Source organism: Triticum dicoccoides, chromosome 7B (genome assembly GCF_002162155.2).
Source record: "Triticum dicoccoides isolate Atlit2015 ecotype Zavitan chromosome 7B, WEW_v2.0, whole genome shotgun sequence".
NCBI classification, from domain to species: Eukaryota; Viridiplantae; Streptophyta; class Magnoliopsida; order Poales; family Poaceae; genus Triticum; species Triticum dicoccoides.
Window position 1 is genome coordinate 194,200,471 of NC_041393.1, and position 17,500 is coordinate 194,217,970.

The 17,500-nt window shown below is 42.3% G+C and overlaps 2 protein-coding genes across 3 annotated transcripts in view; one reads left to right on the top strand and one right to left on the bottom strand.

Annotated features, from left to right (window-relative positions):
• The window catches only part of LOC119341991 (pentatricopeptide repeat-containing protein At1g80150, mitochondrial-like), a 4,123-nt gene extending 2,388 nt beyond the window's left edge, over positions 1 to 1,735 (top strand). Inside the window, exons 2-3 of one of the 2 annotated variants that reach the window (XM_037613836.1) lie at positions 772 to 916; positions 1,355 to 1,735. The gene's annotated coding sequence lies outside the window, so the exon portion shown is untranslated. The remainder of the gene's footprint in view (positions 1 to 771; positions 917 to 1,354) is intronic. The other variant, XM_037613837.1, reaches the window with a different exon arrangement.
• Positions 1,736 to 1,947: 212 nt separating this feature from the next.
• LOC119338280 (probable amino-acid acetyltransferase NAGS2, chloroplastic) lies at positions 1,948 to 8,806 on the bottom strand. Its single transcript, XM_037610575.1, has 10 exons — positions 8,288 to 8,806; positions 7,185 to 7,272; positions 6,212 to 6,420; positions 5,434 to 5,585; positions 4,825 to 5,245; positions 4,184 to 4,281; positions 3,799 to 3,910; positions 3,532 to 3,691; positions 2,787 to 2,859; positions 1,948 to 2,496 (listed from the first exon to the last, which is right to left on the bottom strand). The coding sequence occupies exons 1-10, from the start codon at positions 8,651 to 8,653 to the stop codon at positions 2,340 to 2,342; spliced, it is 1,836 nt and encodes a 611-aa protein (XP_037466472.1). The 5' UTR covers positions 8,654 to 8,806; the 3' UTR covers positions 1,948 to 2,339.
• Between the last annotated feature and the right edge of the window lie 8,694 nt (positions 8,807 to 17,500).

Here is a 17,500-nt window from a genome sequence, read left to right on the forward strand (position 1 = left end):
TTATCATTTTTCTCCTAATCTTCCTCAAATTAGATCCATGTTATATATTTTTAGCATATTGTTGCTACAGGGTGTGCGAAATAGTTATCATTTTCCTCATAATCTTCCTCAAATTAGATCCATGTTATATATTTTTAGCATATTATTCCCACTCAAAGTTTAATTACTGCCGTATTGATTTTCTTTTGATTGTTTTAGAAGGCTCCACACAAGTAATATCAGGAGTGGGTATATGTGAAAAAGTCTAAAATACCAATTTGAAATGCCTGTTCTTGAATCGCAAACAAGTATTTTTCTCAGTTTGAAATGATATTTCATCTTCAATAGGGGATAATCCAGGGGTGAAGAGGCCAGATGACCAGTGGTGTCTTGTTCATTACAATTCAGTCAGCTAGTACCATAAATGAACAGTAGTAAACACTTAATTTAGTGAAGGATTTATGAAAGCCCTCTTCTTAGCTCAAGCTCATGTGAGCTCGGATGAACAGTAAAATCTCAAAAAATACAAATAAAAATCTGAATTTTATTGGCAACAAACATTGATGTGTGTTTCACATGCGAGCAAATTCAGTGTTTGAAACACCCCATCCATGGATTCGCTGTTTTTATTGGGTTTGTTTGGACCTATGTGCCAAACCAGCTACGCCTCTGGATACATCAATCATGAAGCATGAGCATGACAATTTGAGATATATATGCCCTGTTTACTGATCCTTTCAGTTCAATGAATTATGCTAGTGATCGCTACTGCAATTGTATCCTTCTTTGCAGCTGGCGCTTTTTCCATGCTTGGTTGAAAGGAGAAGGTGACGAAGAGAATAATTAAAGTGCAGAACAATAGAAGTTGAGGGGGTGAACGGGATCGCATGGTCATTCAAGCAGCATTGTTCCCAGAACCATTATTGTAAGTCACAAGGTAGGAGAAAACAGTATTAATAACAGCCAAATCAATTTGAGATATTTCGTCACTGCACATCCCAAAAAACATGATCATCTTGATATCCACTTCACAGAACTCATTGTCTCTCAATCAAATAAAGCAAAGTTAATAGGGCTCCCTTGCCCTTCATACGGCAATCTTTCTGATTCTTGTCAATGTTAGATATTTCTTGTCCAACACTATGTCGTAAATTGTAGCGGTTTCTTTATTGCTAGTCTGTCTGCTGAGTTGCACTTGATCTTACATATAAACACAGAAGCATAGTTCCTCTTGCTTGCTTATTCTTAATCTAGCAATAAACCGTCGAACACCCGTGCGCGGTATTAACGCACATTTGGCTGCCTAGAGCGCTGCAGTTTTTGCTCCATGACAGTAAATCAACTAGTTATCGTATAATTTTACCCCTCTTGACAGGTAGACGTTTCCAAAGATCAACGTTGTTGCTTGTAGCACTTGGAGGAAAACAAGCGTATTGATCATCAATCGCAGCCAAGTGAGCTTTCTTCTGCCCAGGGTGGCAACAGATGGGGCAATTTGCAGCTTAGCGCAAGCAGCAGCATAGCCAACCAGAAGAGATTTATACCAACAGCCCGGTAGCATATCCATATACTGCTATTGGGAGACAAACATACACTGCTACTTTTTAGTTAGTATATCATGTTCATGTCACTACAACCATAAATTTACGGCATTCTTTGTCTGGTTCTTCATGTAGAAAATTTATCATTGACAGTATGTTGTATTCTCGTTGTTTCTACTCAATTGACGTGTACAACACAGGTGGAACAATATAAAACACGTGTTAGCACTTTATTCTATCTGGGTGTGGCTACGTCAAGTGATATATAGTATAAGAGAAAAAAAAGAAAAAACTGAAAAGATTTTTTTACATGAATCTTCATGCAAGATCAAAGTTAGCATCAACTGAGACTTAGCAAAACTGATTCAGAATTTGTACTTGAAAGTGTCAGAAAACTCGATCAAAAATTCTGAAAAATGGAAGGCGGTTCAAAAACTTGTGCAATAAATAAAATATATGCCTTGTTCCCCTATGTTTGTTGCTCCCCATAAATTCAGAACACTACAAGGGGGGCTGTTCAGTGCATCCACCCAACGACAAGACAGGAACTCACTGGCAAGTTTTCGAGCCAGATCCATTTCTCCTGGGAAGGACCAAAGGAGACCGATCTTTATACCGTCTCCTACGGTCACACAAGAACACCAGACGCCTCACAACTATCAGCCAGATAAATATTAGTCCTACTCTACAGACGCTTGTTATCAACTATTCACTTAACTTTATACCATATACAATTCTACAATGTACAACAGCTGCATAAGTTATCATATAAACCTCATATGCAGCAACTAGATTCCTATGTTGTTCACTTCCTTTTGATCATTTCATCGCAAAATTGTTGGCAGCCATATGTCCAATCTCTGCTGGCTGGAGCCGCTTGATGTAATATTTTGATCCGCGTGAGAGATTGATTCGTTTTCGCCTCTTCACTGGGATGGATTCCACTGAGCATTCCTTGAAGCCACGCCGGACAAACCTGTTGAGGTTCAAGTGTAAACATGAGAAACATCCGGCACTGCATCTTTACGACATGAACATATTTTCACCACCAGAAATAAAATGCACTCTAAAAATATGAGCAGATATAGCAGGTTTTATTGATGCATCAAGAAAGATGGTGGGGTTGACTCTTAATTGAAGGAACCGTGAAGTATTCCATGATTAACCACAGCTGCTCATCAACAATGAATATTATGGAGTTCAAAGATTATTAAAACATCTACACATACGTACCAATTTGACGACAACTAGAACATAACTACATACCAGTCTGCTGTCCGTGTGGTAAGCAAGAATATTTTCTCAAGACCAAGGGATAATGCCTTCTTTTCAACATAATCTGCAGGAGTAGATCAGCCATGATAAGTATTTGATAAGCACTAGTCCATTGCAGTGCACAATTAGTGCTAGAGAAAGATGAAGTAAATGGTGACAACATATAAGGTGGAGACTCAATTGTGGTGATTTTGTTTAAGTTTCTTGGTTTATACACACACACAAAATTAATAGTAGGAAACATTCCCAAGAAAAACTGAGGTAGTTCTCGGTTAAGCAAAATCTCTCTTCCAAATATCAAATTCTAATTCAGTTCATGTTGGTAGACTAAGATTACAGTATACATGAAAAAAAGTTAACAAGGCGAAGCAAAACAAACAGTATGCCAACGCTCTAGAGTTAATATTACCAACTTCCATGCTTTCTACTAATGTGCAATTTAAGTATTGAAGTTGTAGGCTGCGTTTGGGATCAAGGTGGGTTCTTATAATCCCGTTCATCCCACTCGCTTTACCCTATTTTAGTGCCTGATTGACGAGCTTTTTGCCTACTTTCATGACTTTCACAGCAGATAATAAGTTAAGGAAGGCACAACACAGTTCAGCGACCACAAGATTAGATGTTTGCAACATAGAATTAAACATTAATATACACTTTTTATGACAAATAGTTGAAAGTAAAGGTTTGCATAGCCTTTACTGAGCAGACTAACGAGGTGGATTTGCAACAGTCTTACCAAGTAACTTGTCTCCTTGACCCTGTCCTCGACATTCTTCAGAGACAGCTATAGCAGCAACTTCCCCAGATTTATCCTCAAAAAAGGGAAAGAGAGCAGCACACGCAATGATTGAACCATCTCTTTCCACGACAATAAATGACTTCAGTGCTTCCAAAAGCTGTTGAAAGATAAAAGAGAATGCTTTGTTCAGTTTCATAAAGAGGCATGTCTTAACTCAGGCTATTAGTGTTTACACTGCTCAAAGTCCGCATGATAATGAGGTACCTCTTTATCTGTTCTCTGCACTAGGACACTGGATTCTTCTAGGGGACGAAGGATTTTTCTAATACCAGAAAAATCCTCCTCTCTAGCCGTTCTTGTTCCTTCATACATATCTCTGTTAAATGAGTGGAAAACATCATTTCCCTGCACTTTGCTCCTATATATATGCAGTAAATATGTCCTATTCCAGATCATAGGCATTCTCAAATAGCAGCGCATATTATCTGCTGTGACATTGATAGCATGCATGCGTTTTGAGCTTTCGCAGAACTTATATAAATCAATAGCTCAACAGGCATATAGGTGCATTGCAAGTACGCAATTGTGGGCTTACACATCAAGACTAATGTTTCGTGACAGCTAGGAAAGAGCAAGAGTTTCAATATACCTTGCTATTAGTGTTCCTGCACCATCTCTTGTGAATAATTCTAGCAACAATGACCCCCCAACAGTGCCATCTATGATATGAACTCTTTGGACACCGCCCTGATATGTAAAAATGAGAAGATCCTAATCAGGAAAAAGGAACAACAGCAATGCATAAATAATACAAAAAATACATGAACTGCCGTACATCATATACTTTTGCCCCATGGAAACAGAATATTCCAAGGACCACAGTGGATATGATTCCCGGAGAAACATGGCAGATACAAGTACCACTCGGGTCAATAAACAAGATATATTCAGTAAAAAAATGGTCTTTGAGCAGGATAGTTGTCTAACATCATGATATGTATAGGACAATTTTTTTGGCGGGGAATATGTATAGGGCATTTTTTTGGCAAGGAATATGTATAGTACATAATGGTGCACACTGATGAATGTACAAAAATTGCATCTGGTGTACTAACATGTATTCATACACCAAAAGCAGTTTGGAAGATAAAGAGTATCCTATAATATTCAAGTTTGGTGTTAACAATGTTGGAACCCTAGAAACCATGTAATCTAGTGCAGAAGTAGCAACTTCAGAGCTCACACTTTTATACCTCCTAAATCCAACTCAAGAAAGAAGCAAAAACTTACATGGCATACGTATGCTGCTGCAGCCAACTCTGAAAGGTAGCCATTTGACCTGCTCAATCGCTCTGCCCCACCAATAGCAAACCCTTGCTCACCAGACAGACCATTTCCATTATTGAAACCCACACCATTCCGAAAGGATGCAGTGTAATCGCTGACGAAATCTCTTCCAACCCATACTTGTTCTTTCTCTTCTTTGATAGGAAAATTGTGGGCATAACTAATGTCCTCCTCCCCTACAACCTTTACATAATTTGCAGCAGTTTCACTCTGCTTAGCGCGTGTTCTGATGAGCATATCTGCTTCCTCGATAGACATGAAACGATTGACTCGGCCATGCTCGTCATATATTTGGCCATCAACAACACAGATAAGCTTGTCCGCCTCGATAGCCAAAGCACATGCTGTCGCAACTTCGTATGTGCTGAAAGTCAGTAAAAGTAAGACTAATATCAGATGATGTTGAAGATAAGAATGTTGTATCTGTCTCATCTTGTATTTCATAAAAAAAAATCCTTACGTGAAGTTATGTGAACTGTTTGATAGTGATTTTTAGAAGTGTTACTGCAGAATAAGAAGAAAACTACAAAGTGAATGGGGTAGACATCATACTTGCAATTTAACACCTCTCCTGAACTGGAGTATCCCATATTGCTCACGACAACTATGCTATCCCTATCAAGTCTTTCTTTTATCCGTGAAACATCTATTTTCTTAACTTCACCAGTGAATCCATAGTCAATGCCACCAACAACTCCTCGTCTCTGCCACAAGAAGAGAGAGGTATTTCAGTTCGCCATTTCAGAACAAGTATACAAACCCACTCAAACATTATTATCTCAAGACAAGCAAAAGAAAAAAGATGCCACATAGAGGTTCATAATCTTAATTTTAAGCTTTACCTAAGTAGTTCCAAATTCCAAAACTTGACACTCATATAAGTACATAATATTAATACCTCGCGATGGGTTCAGTTAGTTTTTTTATTTCTGATCTTATGTACCGTCCGATGTGTGACTTGGCAGTTCTGTTACTCTGTTAGTAATGAAGTTATGTCTGATCTGATGTATAGTCGATGTGTGCATTGGCATATTATCCCTTTCAACTGCATCTATCATTGGACAGTCATACTTATTTGAAAATAAGTTAACAGCCCCTCGTGCACCACTAGGGGTGCTTAACGCCACTTCGCCAACTGGCCTCTACACTTTGCAATGGCCACTTTGCCAAAAACAAGTTAAGAATACGCCTCCAACTTTCAGGGCTAATCTTTCAAGCGTCAGATGGGTCCCCTATATCTGCTTTTGACTACTCTTCGTAAAAAAATTTGCATCTAGAAATAGATGAAACCGATATGGTACCGAAAACCAGTATAGTATGCCATGCTAACCTTAGCACCCAGGAAGTTTCCGCTTGCAACATTGTCGGAGATTTCGTGCCAGCGACCATTAACACCATGTCGACGAAGATCTAGCATTGGGGGACCAGGAGATAGCTTTGCTTCTATAGTAAGGCGTATTCTGCCAGCTGCCTCCATCGCAGCATCTAATGAATCAGAATCTGTAATACGGTAACGACCACCATAATTGGCCTTCTTTCCTGAGAAATTCATAAAGTGAGCTCCTTCACCACTGTGCACACATGTAGTACAATCACCAATACTATTTAAAGAAAAGATATGTGCAACGACAAATCATCAACCACGGCATCAAAACAAAGTATAGCACTGGTTATGTAGCTTTTACTTTGCAGTACTTCGCCAATCATCAACACTATAAGAACCAAGAAATGACTTCAATACTTAATCTCCATTTCCAAAAGTGTGTGCTGAACCGAAAAATAGAAAAACCATATATGAGATGAGACAAACTATGACTGGAATGCGCCACGATACTTATGCTATTAAACTGACTGGATATATCTCCCTCGATATGCTATATATATGCAAAACAAAAAACAGGATGTTCCTCTATACGTAATCTTTATCCAGAGCTCACTCAGCCGTGCTTATCCGAAATAATACCCCCACTTTCCTTATATGCCACCAAATACTCCCCCCGTCCCAAAGTAAGTGTCTCAACTTTGTACTAACTTTAGTACAAAGTTGTACTGAAGTTGAGACACTTGTTTTGGGAAGGAGGGAGTATCAAATACAGCATATAGAAATAAATAAATAAACAAATAGGTTCGAAAACATTAATGAACTTGTGAGATTTGTGGGATGTGAAGAATAATCCTTTTTGTTTTGTTCCAACGGTAACCAAACACAGTCACTTCAATAGTGTGGACGTTCATAGAAAAACATATCTATTCAAAGCATTTTAGCATAGAAAAGAGTAAAAAAATGCAAATCTTCAGCTAACCTCTATCAGCCAAGAGCTTATCAATCTGAACATGTGTTCCAGGAACAAGAACAAATTTGATCCCAAGACCATGTAGAAGCGATATATCCTGCATGTCGAATTAATGTGAATATTGTGGAACTACACATAAGTTGTCAAAAGTATATAAAAATACATTTTAAAGAAAATTTCAACAAAACTACGCTCTTTAACTTAACACAGATCTACACCTTTAGTGAACTGTCATTTCAGCAATTGAACACTGACTAAGCCATTATGGTAATGTCATGGACCAGGGTTCATGAAAGGTAACACCTCAGCAAATCTTTATTATTTATAAATCTTGTTTTAGAAGGAGGAGCAGGTCAACCTATCCAAACCCAGGCTCAGCTACCCGGGTGCAAGATTTATTTCTTGGTAATTTTCATGTACAGTGACACCACCCCATCATGAGATGGAAAATATGTGTGGTTTTACACCGGGACACTGGGTCATTTTCTTTCTGGGGTCCGCACCTTCCAAGATATTGTTAACAACAATATTCAACAGAAATGTTTTGATGACAATGACTGTTAGGCACATTGAAAGTAACACGAAGTACACGTGCAGGTGCAGCTGTTAATTTACTTATTATCTTCTCCAACAAATCAGTGAAGGAGGCAGAGCTGGTTTGAACTTAGATCAAACTAGCTTGACCACTCATATCGCAACCAGCCGTCGGTTTCTCTCTTGACGTTGCTCTCTTCTTTGCAGCAGAATTATTATAAGAAAGCAACTGTGCTGTCCAGCTCGAACAATGACATAGCAAAATCAAGGCCGCGGAGATGGCCCCAAGTTCACTCTCTTCAAATATGTCCAGCAAGATTATGCGATCCACGGTCCGACCTCTTAAGAATTCCTAACTCGGCATGTGCATGCTGAATTCGGAACAAATCTGCGAAAATCCCCCTCTTGTTGAACGATCCCATCAAAATGGCGTTTGAGGCAAAACCGAAAACAAGCAATAAAAACGGCGAACAGGCGTGCAGAATCGCTGTCAAGTGTCAACCCACAGCACCGAAATGCGAATCATCCATTTCCGCGAAAGCGGACGGGGGACCATTCGGGGGGAGAGCGACGGGTACCTGCAGAATGCCGTCGAGGTGGGGCCCGGTGACGACCTCACCGGAGATGACGACGACGAAGGTGCTCCCCCGGTGGCCCCGGATGTACGGCCAGGCCTCCCGGAACCACCCGACGAACCTGCCCCCTTCGTCCGCCCCCGCCTCCCCACCACCTAAAGCCCCATCACCGAATAACCCTGCTCCACCGCCGCACCGCACGCCCGTTGCACGCCGGCGCCACGACTCAGGGGCGCGCATCGCGACACTCCCGGGCCGCGGCCGCGTCGACCCCGCCGGCGCCCGGGAGGGCTCGCCGGCGGCGCGCGCGAGGGACGCCGCCGCAGCCATCGGAGGGGTGCAGGCGAGATTCAGCGGGGACTGGTACATGAGGGCGGCGGTCTGCTTTGGCGTGGCGTGGCGCTCAGGCCGTACGCGGCGAGACGAAATGTAGAGAGAGAGAGAGAGAGTTGGAAGCGGCGATCGGCGAGCGATGTGGCGCGCGGAGACGGGGTTTGGGCCTGGGTTTGGGTTTGGGTTTTGCTCAGAATAAGTGGGGGAGTGGGATATATACGCGAGCCGTGTTGACTGACGCTTGGGCCTTCTTGTTTGCTTCCGTGGTGGTGACTGTGATCCGACGGTCCGCGCCGGCGGCGTTCGCGTCTGGTGGAGGTTGGTCTCGGCTCGGGGGCGGCGTCAGCCAATGCCAATGCCCATGCGCGCGGTTGGTGACTGCGCGCGTGCAAGGGCCAATCCGAAGAAGCAGTCACTCACTATATTATCCTGCGGCCACGAATACGATTATACGAGTTTCCCGACGCTTGCGGTCGGCCAGGTCATGTCACCGTGACAAATTGACTTCTTTCACGTTTGTGCACTGCACGGCACACGGCTTTTCTCGAAAAAACGTGCACTCGAAAAAATCAACTTTCGTGGCGTACCCTCGAAAAAACGTTTGTGCGCTGCACCGCTTTTCTCCCTAGCCCTCGTTCGGTCATTGTAGCTGAAGGCCGGGCCAAAAATCACTATTTTCATCTTATTTTAGGACCATGTGACCCTCTTTTAGAAGTTTTTGTATGATCCGACCCTCGTGCCTATCCACGGACGCATCAGCTGTAGGGATAGAAACTGCATAATTTTTCCGGAGCCACAAGCCAGTACGCCCTCCGCCCGAATTTATTAGGCCTCTTTTTTGAGTCAAAATTTGATAACGAATTTAACTAATAAATATAAATGTCACAAAAATTATACTCCCTCTGTTCATTTTTATAAGGCTTTGTAAATATTTCAGACACTGTGTAAAACAGCTCAATTTCACTTGTCTGGAATGACTTATAAAACTGAACAGAGGGAGTATCATAGAAAATCTTTATCAAATACAAATCCAATAATATACTTTGTGTAGCATATCCTTTATATATTTTTAGTCAAATCCGGTTGTCCAAACCCATGGAGCTGTGAGGGGTTGACCTAGGACTCGGGTATCGGCCACCTCGGAGCATGGTAGAGAAGTTTGGGTCTAACTCAAAGCTACGGCCGAACTTCAATTCGGGTGTCAACCCATTTGGTGGTTTTCTGGTCTTGGATGTAGCTAGGGGTGCGTTGTGTCATTTCGGATCTTTCGGTTCATGCATATAATTGGTCAACAGTTGGGTTTGATGAGCGTGTGTATGGAGGTTGTAATGGGCGTATTGGTGCACCCCTGCAGTGTTAAACCTATTTGAATAGTTGTGTTCGTGATTATGGATGACTTGAATTGGCCTATTGGATCATAGAACAACTTCAATTGTTAATATTATTAGTAATAGAGCTTGTGCAACTTCAACATTTAATAATAAAACTTGCCAAATAAAAGCCTCGGGGATTCTTCTTCGTGGGTGGTATACGAAGGGGAGTGCAAGGCTATGTGATTTTACGAGGAAGGATAACACTCAGCATGGGCACAACCAGTGAGGTTGTGTTACGCATGTTTTGTTCTGGATGGTTCGTATACACTCTCTATCCTTGTCTCTAATAGACGATGTCATGTCGCATAGGTGCTTCTAGCCGCTCCACTACATATCCCTTTTAAACCTATTGCTTATTAGTGTCGGTCATTCAGTGTAACAACACTTATGGAGTACACAATGTACTCACCTTGCTTTAACAAAAACTTATAGGTACGGTGATGGACGACATTAACTGGTCATCATACGGACAACAGTTTGAGCAGGGATATGGCCGGGGCTTGCTTTTGTTTTTGCCTTCTTAAGGCAATCTGTATTCTTGCATGTCTAAGGTTTATTCAGTTTTGTTGTATTAGTTGGATCTTGATTGAAAGACCCTTCTTGAATTAATTATTGTATATGTATGTTGTTGTTGCGGAATATTTTGGTATTTGTCTTGTGATATCATTTGTTCCACATGGTGGACACATTTGACGTGTTGGTTGTGTGAAGCTTTAATGTCCTTGGGATCGATTCTACGCGGCTACATAGTGTCGGTCTGGGCTGCTAGACTTTATATTGAGGTGAGAAAAAAATTAAAGGTAATGGTTGCCTTGGATGCATTTTGTCTATGCCCGCCTTTTTCCCCTCGGTAGCGCATTATGAGGGGTGTGGGGAAAGGGCGAGTGTTCGTTTGACACAATTTGCAATTCAGAAACAGTGAACATGCTCAAACAAATCAAGATTTACACTGCAAAAAAAGATTACTAAAAGTTTTATGCTCTAAAATACAAAAAGGGTGCGCCATGATTCCGCAAGAAAAAGCATAAACTATATCGCCAGGATTTTCAGCCAATTGTTTTTCCAAAATGTGTGTGTTTTGCTCAAAAAATGGGCATATTATCCTCTACTTCCCTTGCACAAACTAACAAAAAAACTTCAATAAGAAGGTTGTGTGGAAAGTTCCTGCTAAAGAACATGCAAAAACATTTACCTACAAAAAAGATGTTGAATACCTACAAAGTTTCCTATAGTGCCTTAACCCTTGATAACCTAATAAACGTGGGTACCGACAAAAATATGTTGAATCACTTGTGTAAAAGAACGATTTATGTATTATCACCTCACCCCCTTGTCGGTGTCAAAACCGGCAGACCACGGGGCAGGGGGTCCCAAGCTGTGGATCTCGAATCGGTGCTAACAGGAACGAAGGAGACGATGTTTACCCAGGTTTGGACCCTCTCTATGGAGGTACAAACCTATGTCATGCTCTTGTTTATATTGATGATGATTTATCAAGTACAAGCTTGATCTACCTCGAGATCGTAAGTTCTATTCTAACACTAGGGCCAGGTAGGGCATCTAGAGTTACATGGTCGGTATCCAGGGGGCGATAGGAGATGACTTGGAGTATACGTCAAGCCTTTGGCAGATGTAGTCTTGGATACGTCTAGGCGTGTAGCTTTCGGAGTCCATCTGAATGAGAATGAGGGCTTGCGGGCCCAACCCAAGGACTATGGACTGAGTAGGTTGATACTCCCTAGTTCAGGACACCGTCAGTAGCCTCCGAACTGCTCTTCTACGCCGAGGATGACATCTTCAACTTAGGATCCGAAGTCCTTGGCTTGACAAATGAGTTCCCCCTTGTTGATAATTTGAGATGCTTTCTTTCATTTAGAGCCACCATGGACCACTCCTCGAAGGAATGGCGTCACTTGAAAGGGACTTGACCGAACTTGCATTGCGTCCGAAGACATGAGGTTACTTAGCCTTGAAGGCATGTCGCGTAGGTGTGAACAGTACTCCAAGCCTGACAACTTTATCGAAGCGGCACCACCCACGACTGGGCAGGCAGTTACTGTTCACCTGAATCGCGACCCAAGGCAATCCTCTTTTCGGCACGCCCCATCAAAACGAAGATCATGCCCGTTTTCTAAGGGGTATCAGTAAGATATTGTTTCTCCGTATATGCATAATGACATCTTTTTATGGGTAATGGCGATTTCAACGACGCGATCGGTGGGACTCTTGGCCATAATGACATCTTTTTATGGGTAATGGCGATTTTAATGACGCGATCAGTGGGACTCTTGGCCTTTTATCAGCCTGGGAAAAGTATGATCTCCTTCCTCCCACCGCTTGAGCTCTAGCGCCCAGATCCAATACCGAGCTCATTTCGCTTCCGCAACGCTCCTCCAACTCCACCCCTAGCCATGCCTGACGCCAATCCCAAGGGTCACTGGGCCGGCTCCTCTGTCACAGAGGGCACCATCTTGGAGTTGCGCAGCGCAGGGTCATCCCCACTCAGGTCAGCACCCGAGTGTCGGACCCAAACCTGCGAGTACCCTCCCCCCAATCCTGGGGAGAGGGTTGTCTTTGTCCCCCACCTCATTAGAGGCCTGGAATTCCCACTGCACTGTATCGTGCGCGGGGTCATGTTTTTCTATGGTCTAGATTTCCACCATATAGCCCCTAATTCCATACTTCACCTCGCCTCCTTCATTACTGTCTGCGAGGCCTTCCTCCGCATCGAGTTGCACTTCGGATTGTGGCTTAAGATTTTCGGCGTCAACGCTACAACAAAAATATACTTCCGTGATGATACGTGTTTGTCACAGTAGGTCGCGTTTTTTTGTCATGCATGTACATCCATGACGATTTTATGACAGAATCAAGATAGTCATACCTGTGATGTCGTAGAAGTGTTCCATGACATTACCAAAATTATCATCACGGAAGTGTCCACTTCCATGACGATTAATCGTGCATCACATAAGTGCTTTCGTCAAGGGTGACTGACATGTGGCATCCACCATAACGGGACGCCGTTAAGTTATCAGGTCCGGTTTTGGATCCGATAACCCATTAATAGCCCGGACCAATGGGAAATTTCCACGTGTAAAATTCCGATTGGCCGGAGGAAACACGTGTCAGCTCGTCAGTGGGTCAGATAGGCGCCTATGATATGTCGACACGTGCGACGGCCCACCACTGGCCCATTTAACTTACAAAGGCCGGCCCGTTTGACTTGGTCAAAAGTTAGCGGGCTGGCCCATGAAAAGCCTGTTAACGGTCTCTTAGCAAATAACCCATTTTATGGCCCGTTAGGGCCTAACCGAAATTGGCCCAACAACGTCATGTGGGCCGTCGAATGTAACACCAGCCCGTTTCACTTTCGGCCCATGTATGGCCCACTACGTCTTTCGGCCCATATGGGGCCTTCGTATCTTTAGGCCATTTAGAGGCCCATAGTGACTCTAGCCCATAATGAACAGTAAATTTCTTTGTACCCGTTAACGGCTCATGATTCACATGGGCCGTTTCCAGCCCGTGTTAGCTTTCGGCCTACTGACGGCCCATACGTTCTTGGGCTCCTTTCCGGCCCTCGATTACTTTTGGCCCGTTACTAGCATGTTCCCCTAATGGGCCAAATTCGGCCTGTGGCAAGAGTTGGCCCGTTTATGGCATGTTAACCCGTTGCGCCATTTCCAGCCCGTCCTATATTCTGGCCCATTAACGACCCGTTATGCCTGTGACAAAATTAAGCCTTTGTTATCCTCTAGCCTGTTAATGGCCCGTTACATGCTGGGCCGATACCAATTACGCCCGTTTACGACCCATGTAGACCCATTTATCCGACGCCCCGAGGCCCACCGATTCTACGGCCCTGTTGGAGGCCCATTTATCGATGACCCATAGGAGACCCATGGATCCTACGGCCTGTAGCAGGGTCAAGGTTACCACGGTCCGTATACGGCCCATGGTTGCTGCAGCCACTAGCAAACCAGGGAAAAAGAAGACTAGGAAATAAATAAGCCCGAAACTAACGCTAGGCTATTAAGGCAATTGCATAGATTACATCCACTCAGCATCAAAGATCGCCACCAGTGCAAATATAGGGAACACCCTACACTATACAAAAATGGCTTGTTGTTTTCTTCAGCCAGTGGCTACATGTTAAGAACAAATTTTGTATCGCAACAAATCAAATTACAACTATAAAACAAAAGAAAGGTTGGCATAAAAGTTAACAGTCTGGCAGGTAAATGCACCACCAGAAGTTCAGAAGCTCAGTTCATTTGACCTGACTATTACATTTTCATGTTGTATTGTCTGATGGAGCACCATAACTTTCGGCTTCATTTCTCCTAGGCTCCTGAACAACACAGGAAATGTCTGATAGTCTGGTTTCAAAACCATGCATATCTTGACGATATCGAACAATGTCTGTCCTTGTTTCACAAAGGGTCTCTGTTAGGGAATGGACTTGTGTCTGGAGCGCATATATAACATTGTTTTGAGCTTGCATATCTTGATCATGAGGCAGTTTGGACGAGATTGCCTTAACAACCAACCCAGTATTACGCAGGAACGTCCTTTTGGCACTGTTAGTGGACAGGTACTGACCCACTACAGCAAGAGCTGTCATTGTGGTTATAGTTGCCTCGCCACCTTCAGAAGGTGGCGGTTCCACCATTTTTTCCATAGCTTGTTGAAAAGTTGAGTTTTTACATTAGTAGTACCAGAACAGAAGATATTAAGGAGGCAGCAAAACCAAACAAAATAGCTTGGTCTATATACAGAACTTATTCTGGTGAACCCATGTAAAATATTAGTTGTATTTTACTGCAAAATACATAATAAAACCAGGTTCCAAACATATGACCATGTACCATCGCTAATGTATTGTCTATTTCTTCACATTGTATTGACAACTAAGGATAAAGAGACAAAGTTTATAATATGGTAAGCATAATATGACATCATCCATATCACAAAACAACTGAGAACAGGCAAACATGTAATTTTAACGTTGTGTGGGCAAGTCCAGCACGGAACTAGATTACATGTCAAGATCAAAGGAACATCACTCCTCTATTTTAAACCTTGTAAGGTGCAATAATACGCTAAGACAATTGTGTATAAAATTGAAAAGAGTAATAGACATTGGCTGCAAACCATGCAGTTCAAGGCACAAGTCGGAGTAAGTAGTAGTTAAAAGGCATGAGGATTAAGGACTTACAACAACGACTTTGACTGGTGTAGTCATGCCCTTCTTCTTACCGGTGTGACAGTCCTTGAAGATTTCCACAACATTTGGTTCAGGTACTTTTTGGTCCTTGCAGGCTTTCCTCTGCATTTGGAACACGTCAATATAGATCTGACAATATGGTACAACAAAAAGAGTGAAACATCAGCTAATTACAAGAGCCTCGCAGTGTGCAATATAGCTACGAGATCCTGTCGTCTGTTGGAATTTCACTTTCGTACGATTGGCCTTGTTCTTTGAACAGTTCACCTACAAGAAGATAGATTTGTGTGGCACATGCGTAAATAGGACTTCAACATGTGATCTGATCACATATATATAATGTACCTTATACTTCAGATCAGACAAGTGTTTAACGAGGCCTCTCCAGTCTTCATCCAGTATATTTTCCACTAGAGATGTTTGGGCAAGTTCATTGTTAGCCTTGCCTTCAAAGTGAGTTTTCCTCAAGTTATATTAATACTGTCGCAGAGCAGACTTGAAAACATGGGTGCAAGCTTGTCTGGTTGCATCATCTTGGCTATCCAACTTGAACCTCGTCTGTTGAAAATTATGGGAGTCTCATTATCAGCAACCTAGAAAGTATGGGACAGAGCAAGACGATATTACTAGTTTCCATACATAACCATACTTACAGATAAATGGTCGAGGAAGGTGTTGAACTGGGTTTCATCCTTGTCATTCCTGTACTAAAGCCATGTTGGGAGGATACGTACATGACACCTAACAACAACTGCTGCCTCTGATACTAACTTGGCTGACTCTATAGCATCACGCGGCCTTTTTTAACCTGCCTCAAAACGGATCTCCATTCTTCCTCCTCTAGATTTAGTTAACCTATCGAGCATTATCCCTGATGTTTATTTCCTCTTGTGCCTAGGTGCTAGTCCAACAACGAACATAGGAAGTGTTACTGTACATCAAACTGTGAGACTACATATAAAGAAGCATCCAACTGTAACTTGACTCCAGCAACTACCTTCTTGTTGTTGAAGCTCACAAAGTTCATCTAATCTTGCCAACTCATCTTGTGTCAAGAGTGCTTCGGAAGTAGTGTCAGGTGGCAAGGGAGCTTGGGAATGTGCTGCTAGCTGACTTGATCAACGAGTAACTCGTGCAGATGGTGGTACTGTGGAAGGTGTTGCAACAACTAGGTCTATCTCTGCTTGTTTAGTGGCAACTATTTGTTTCTGTTTGGCTTGTTCTGCAGCTCGTGTAGCACGGGATACCTTGTTTGTAGAATTTTCTGCTGGACTTTGAACTTCTATTGCACCATCAGTACCAGCAGAATCTGCAGGATTCTTCGCTTCCCATTCCTTGTCATTATGTGTTGCTTCCTCTTTCTCTGTGCCATGTTAAGTCAAGCCGACAAGAAAAATGAATAACAATTTAGTTCTTCAGAACAAATTGATGCATGTTACAGACAAACTGAATTTTGATGTTAGACAACCACATGATAGGAGGATGTAATATGTACGAAAAACAGGACGGCATGAGATAACTAGAACTATGATGTGTAACCTAAGCATGAGACATTTCACTAAATTAGAAGCAATGCAATGGAAGGTAGACACCATATGAAAGATGCTACAAATATCGCTCTGCCAAGTTAACAATGTCTCATCATAAATGACGTTTAAACAAATGTGAATCAGTACAAGAAATAAATCATATGCAAGATGCAAACAACATCACACTACCAAGTTAAAGGTCTCTCGTCATTAGTGCCATTGCATATTCACAGCATTGCATATTCACAACTTATGATGTGTAAGCTAAGGAGAAGGCATTTCAACAAATTAGAAGGAACGAAAGCTAGACACCATATGAAAGATGCAACAAATATCACTCTACCAAGTTAAAACTGTCTTGTCATAAGTGTCATTTCAACAAATTAGAAGTAGTGCAAGCTAGAAAAGAATGCGAGATGTAACATATATCACACTCCCAAGTCAAACATGTCTTATGATAAGTGATTGTTGCAGGTTACACAACAGTAGTACTTTGATGTAAGAACATGGTGTGATAGACAAATATTGTATGTTCTAGAAACAGGAACACGTGTCTTATTCACAAGTATAATATGTAAAGTAAGTAGATGGAATTCAACAAAATTAGAAGCAATACAAGCTATACATCATACATAACATGCAACCACATATAACAGTGCCAAGTTAGAGGGAGCACCTGTGATGGTGCACTAGGGGAGACATGCTCATCATCAACATAGCTACGTTGAGTGTCTATGCATGTGTTGTCTTG

Excerpts from the sequence above, each read along its gene's own strand:
- LOC119338280 (XM_037610575.1), bottom strand. The coding sequence starts at position 8,653 with ATGTACCAGTCCCCGCTGAATCTCGCCTGCACCCCTCCGATGGCTGCG. Across the intron at positions 6,421-7,184 it reads TAAGCTCTTGGCTGATAGAG|GAAAGAAGGCCAATTATGGT; the intron begins GTTAGCTGAAGA and ends TGAATTTCTCAG. Across the intron at positions 2,860-3,531 it reads TCAAGGAGACAAGTTACTTG|ATTATGTTGAAAAGAAGGCA; the intron begins GTAAGACTGTTG and ends CTACTCCTGCAG.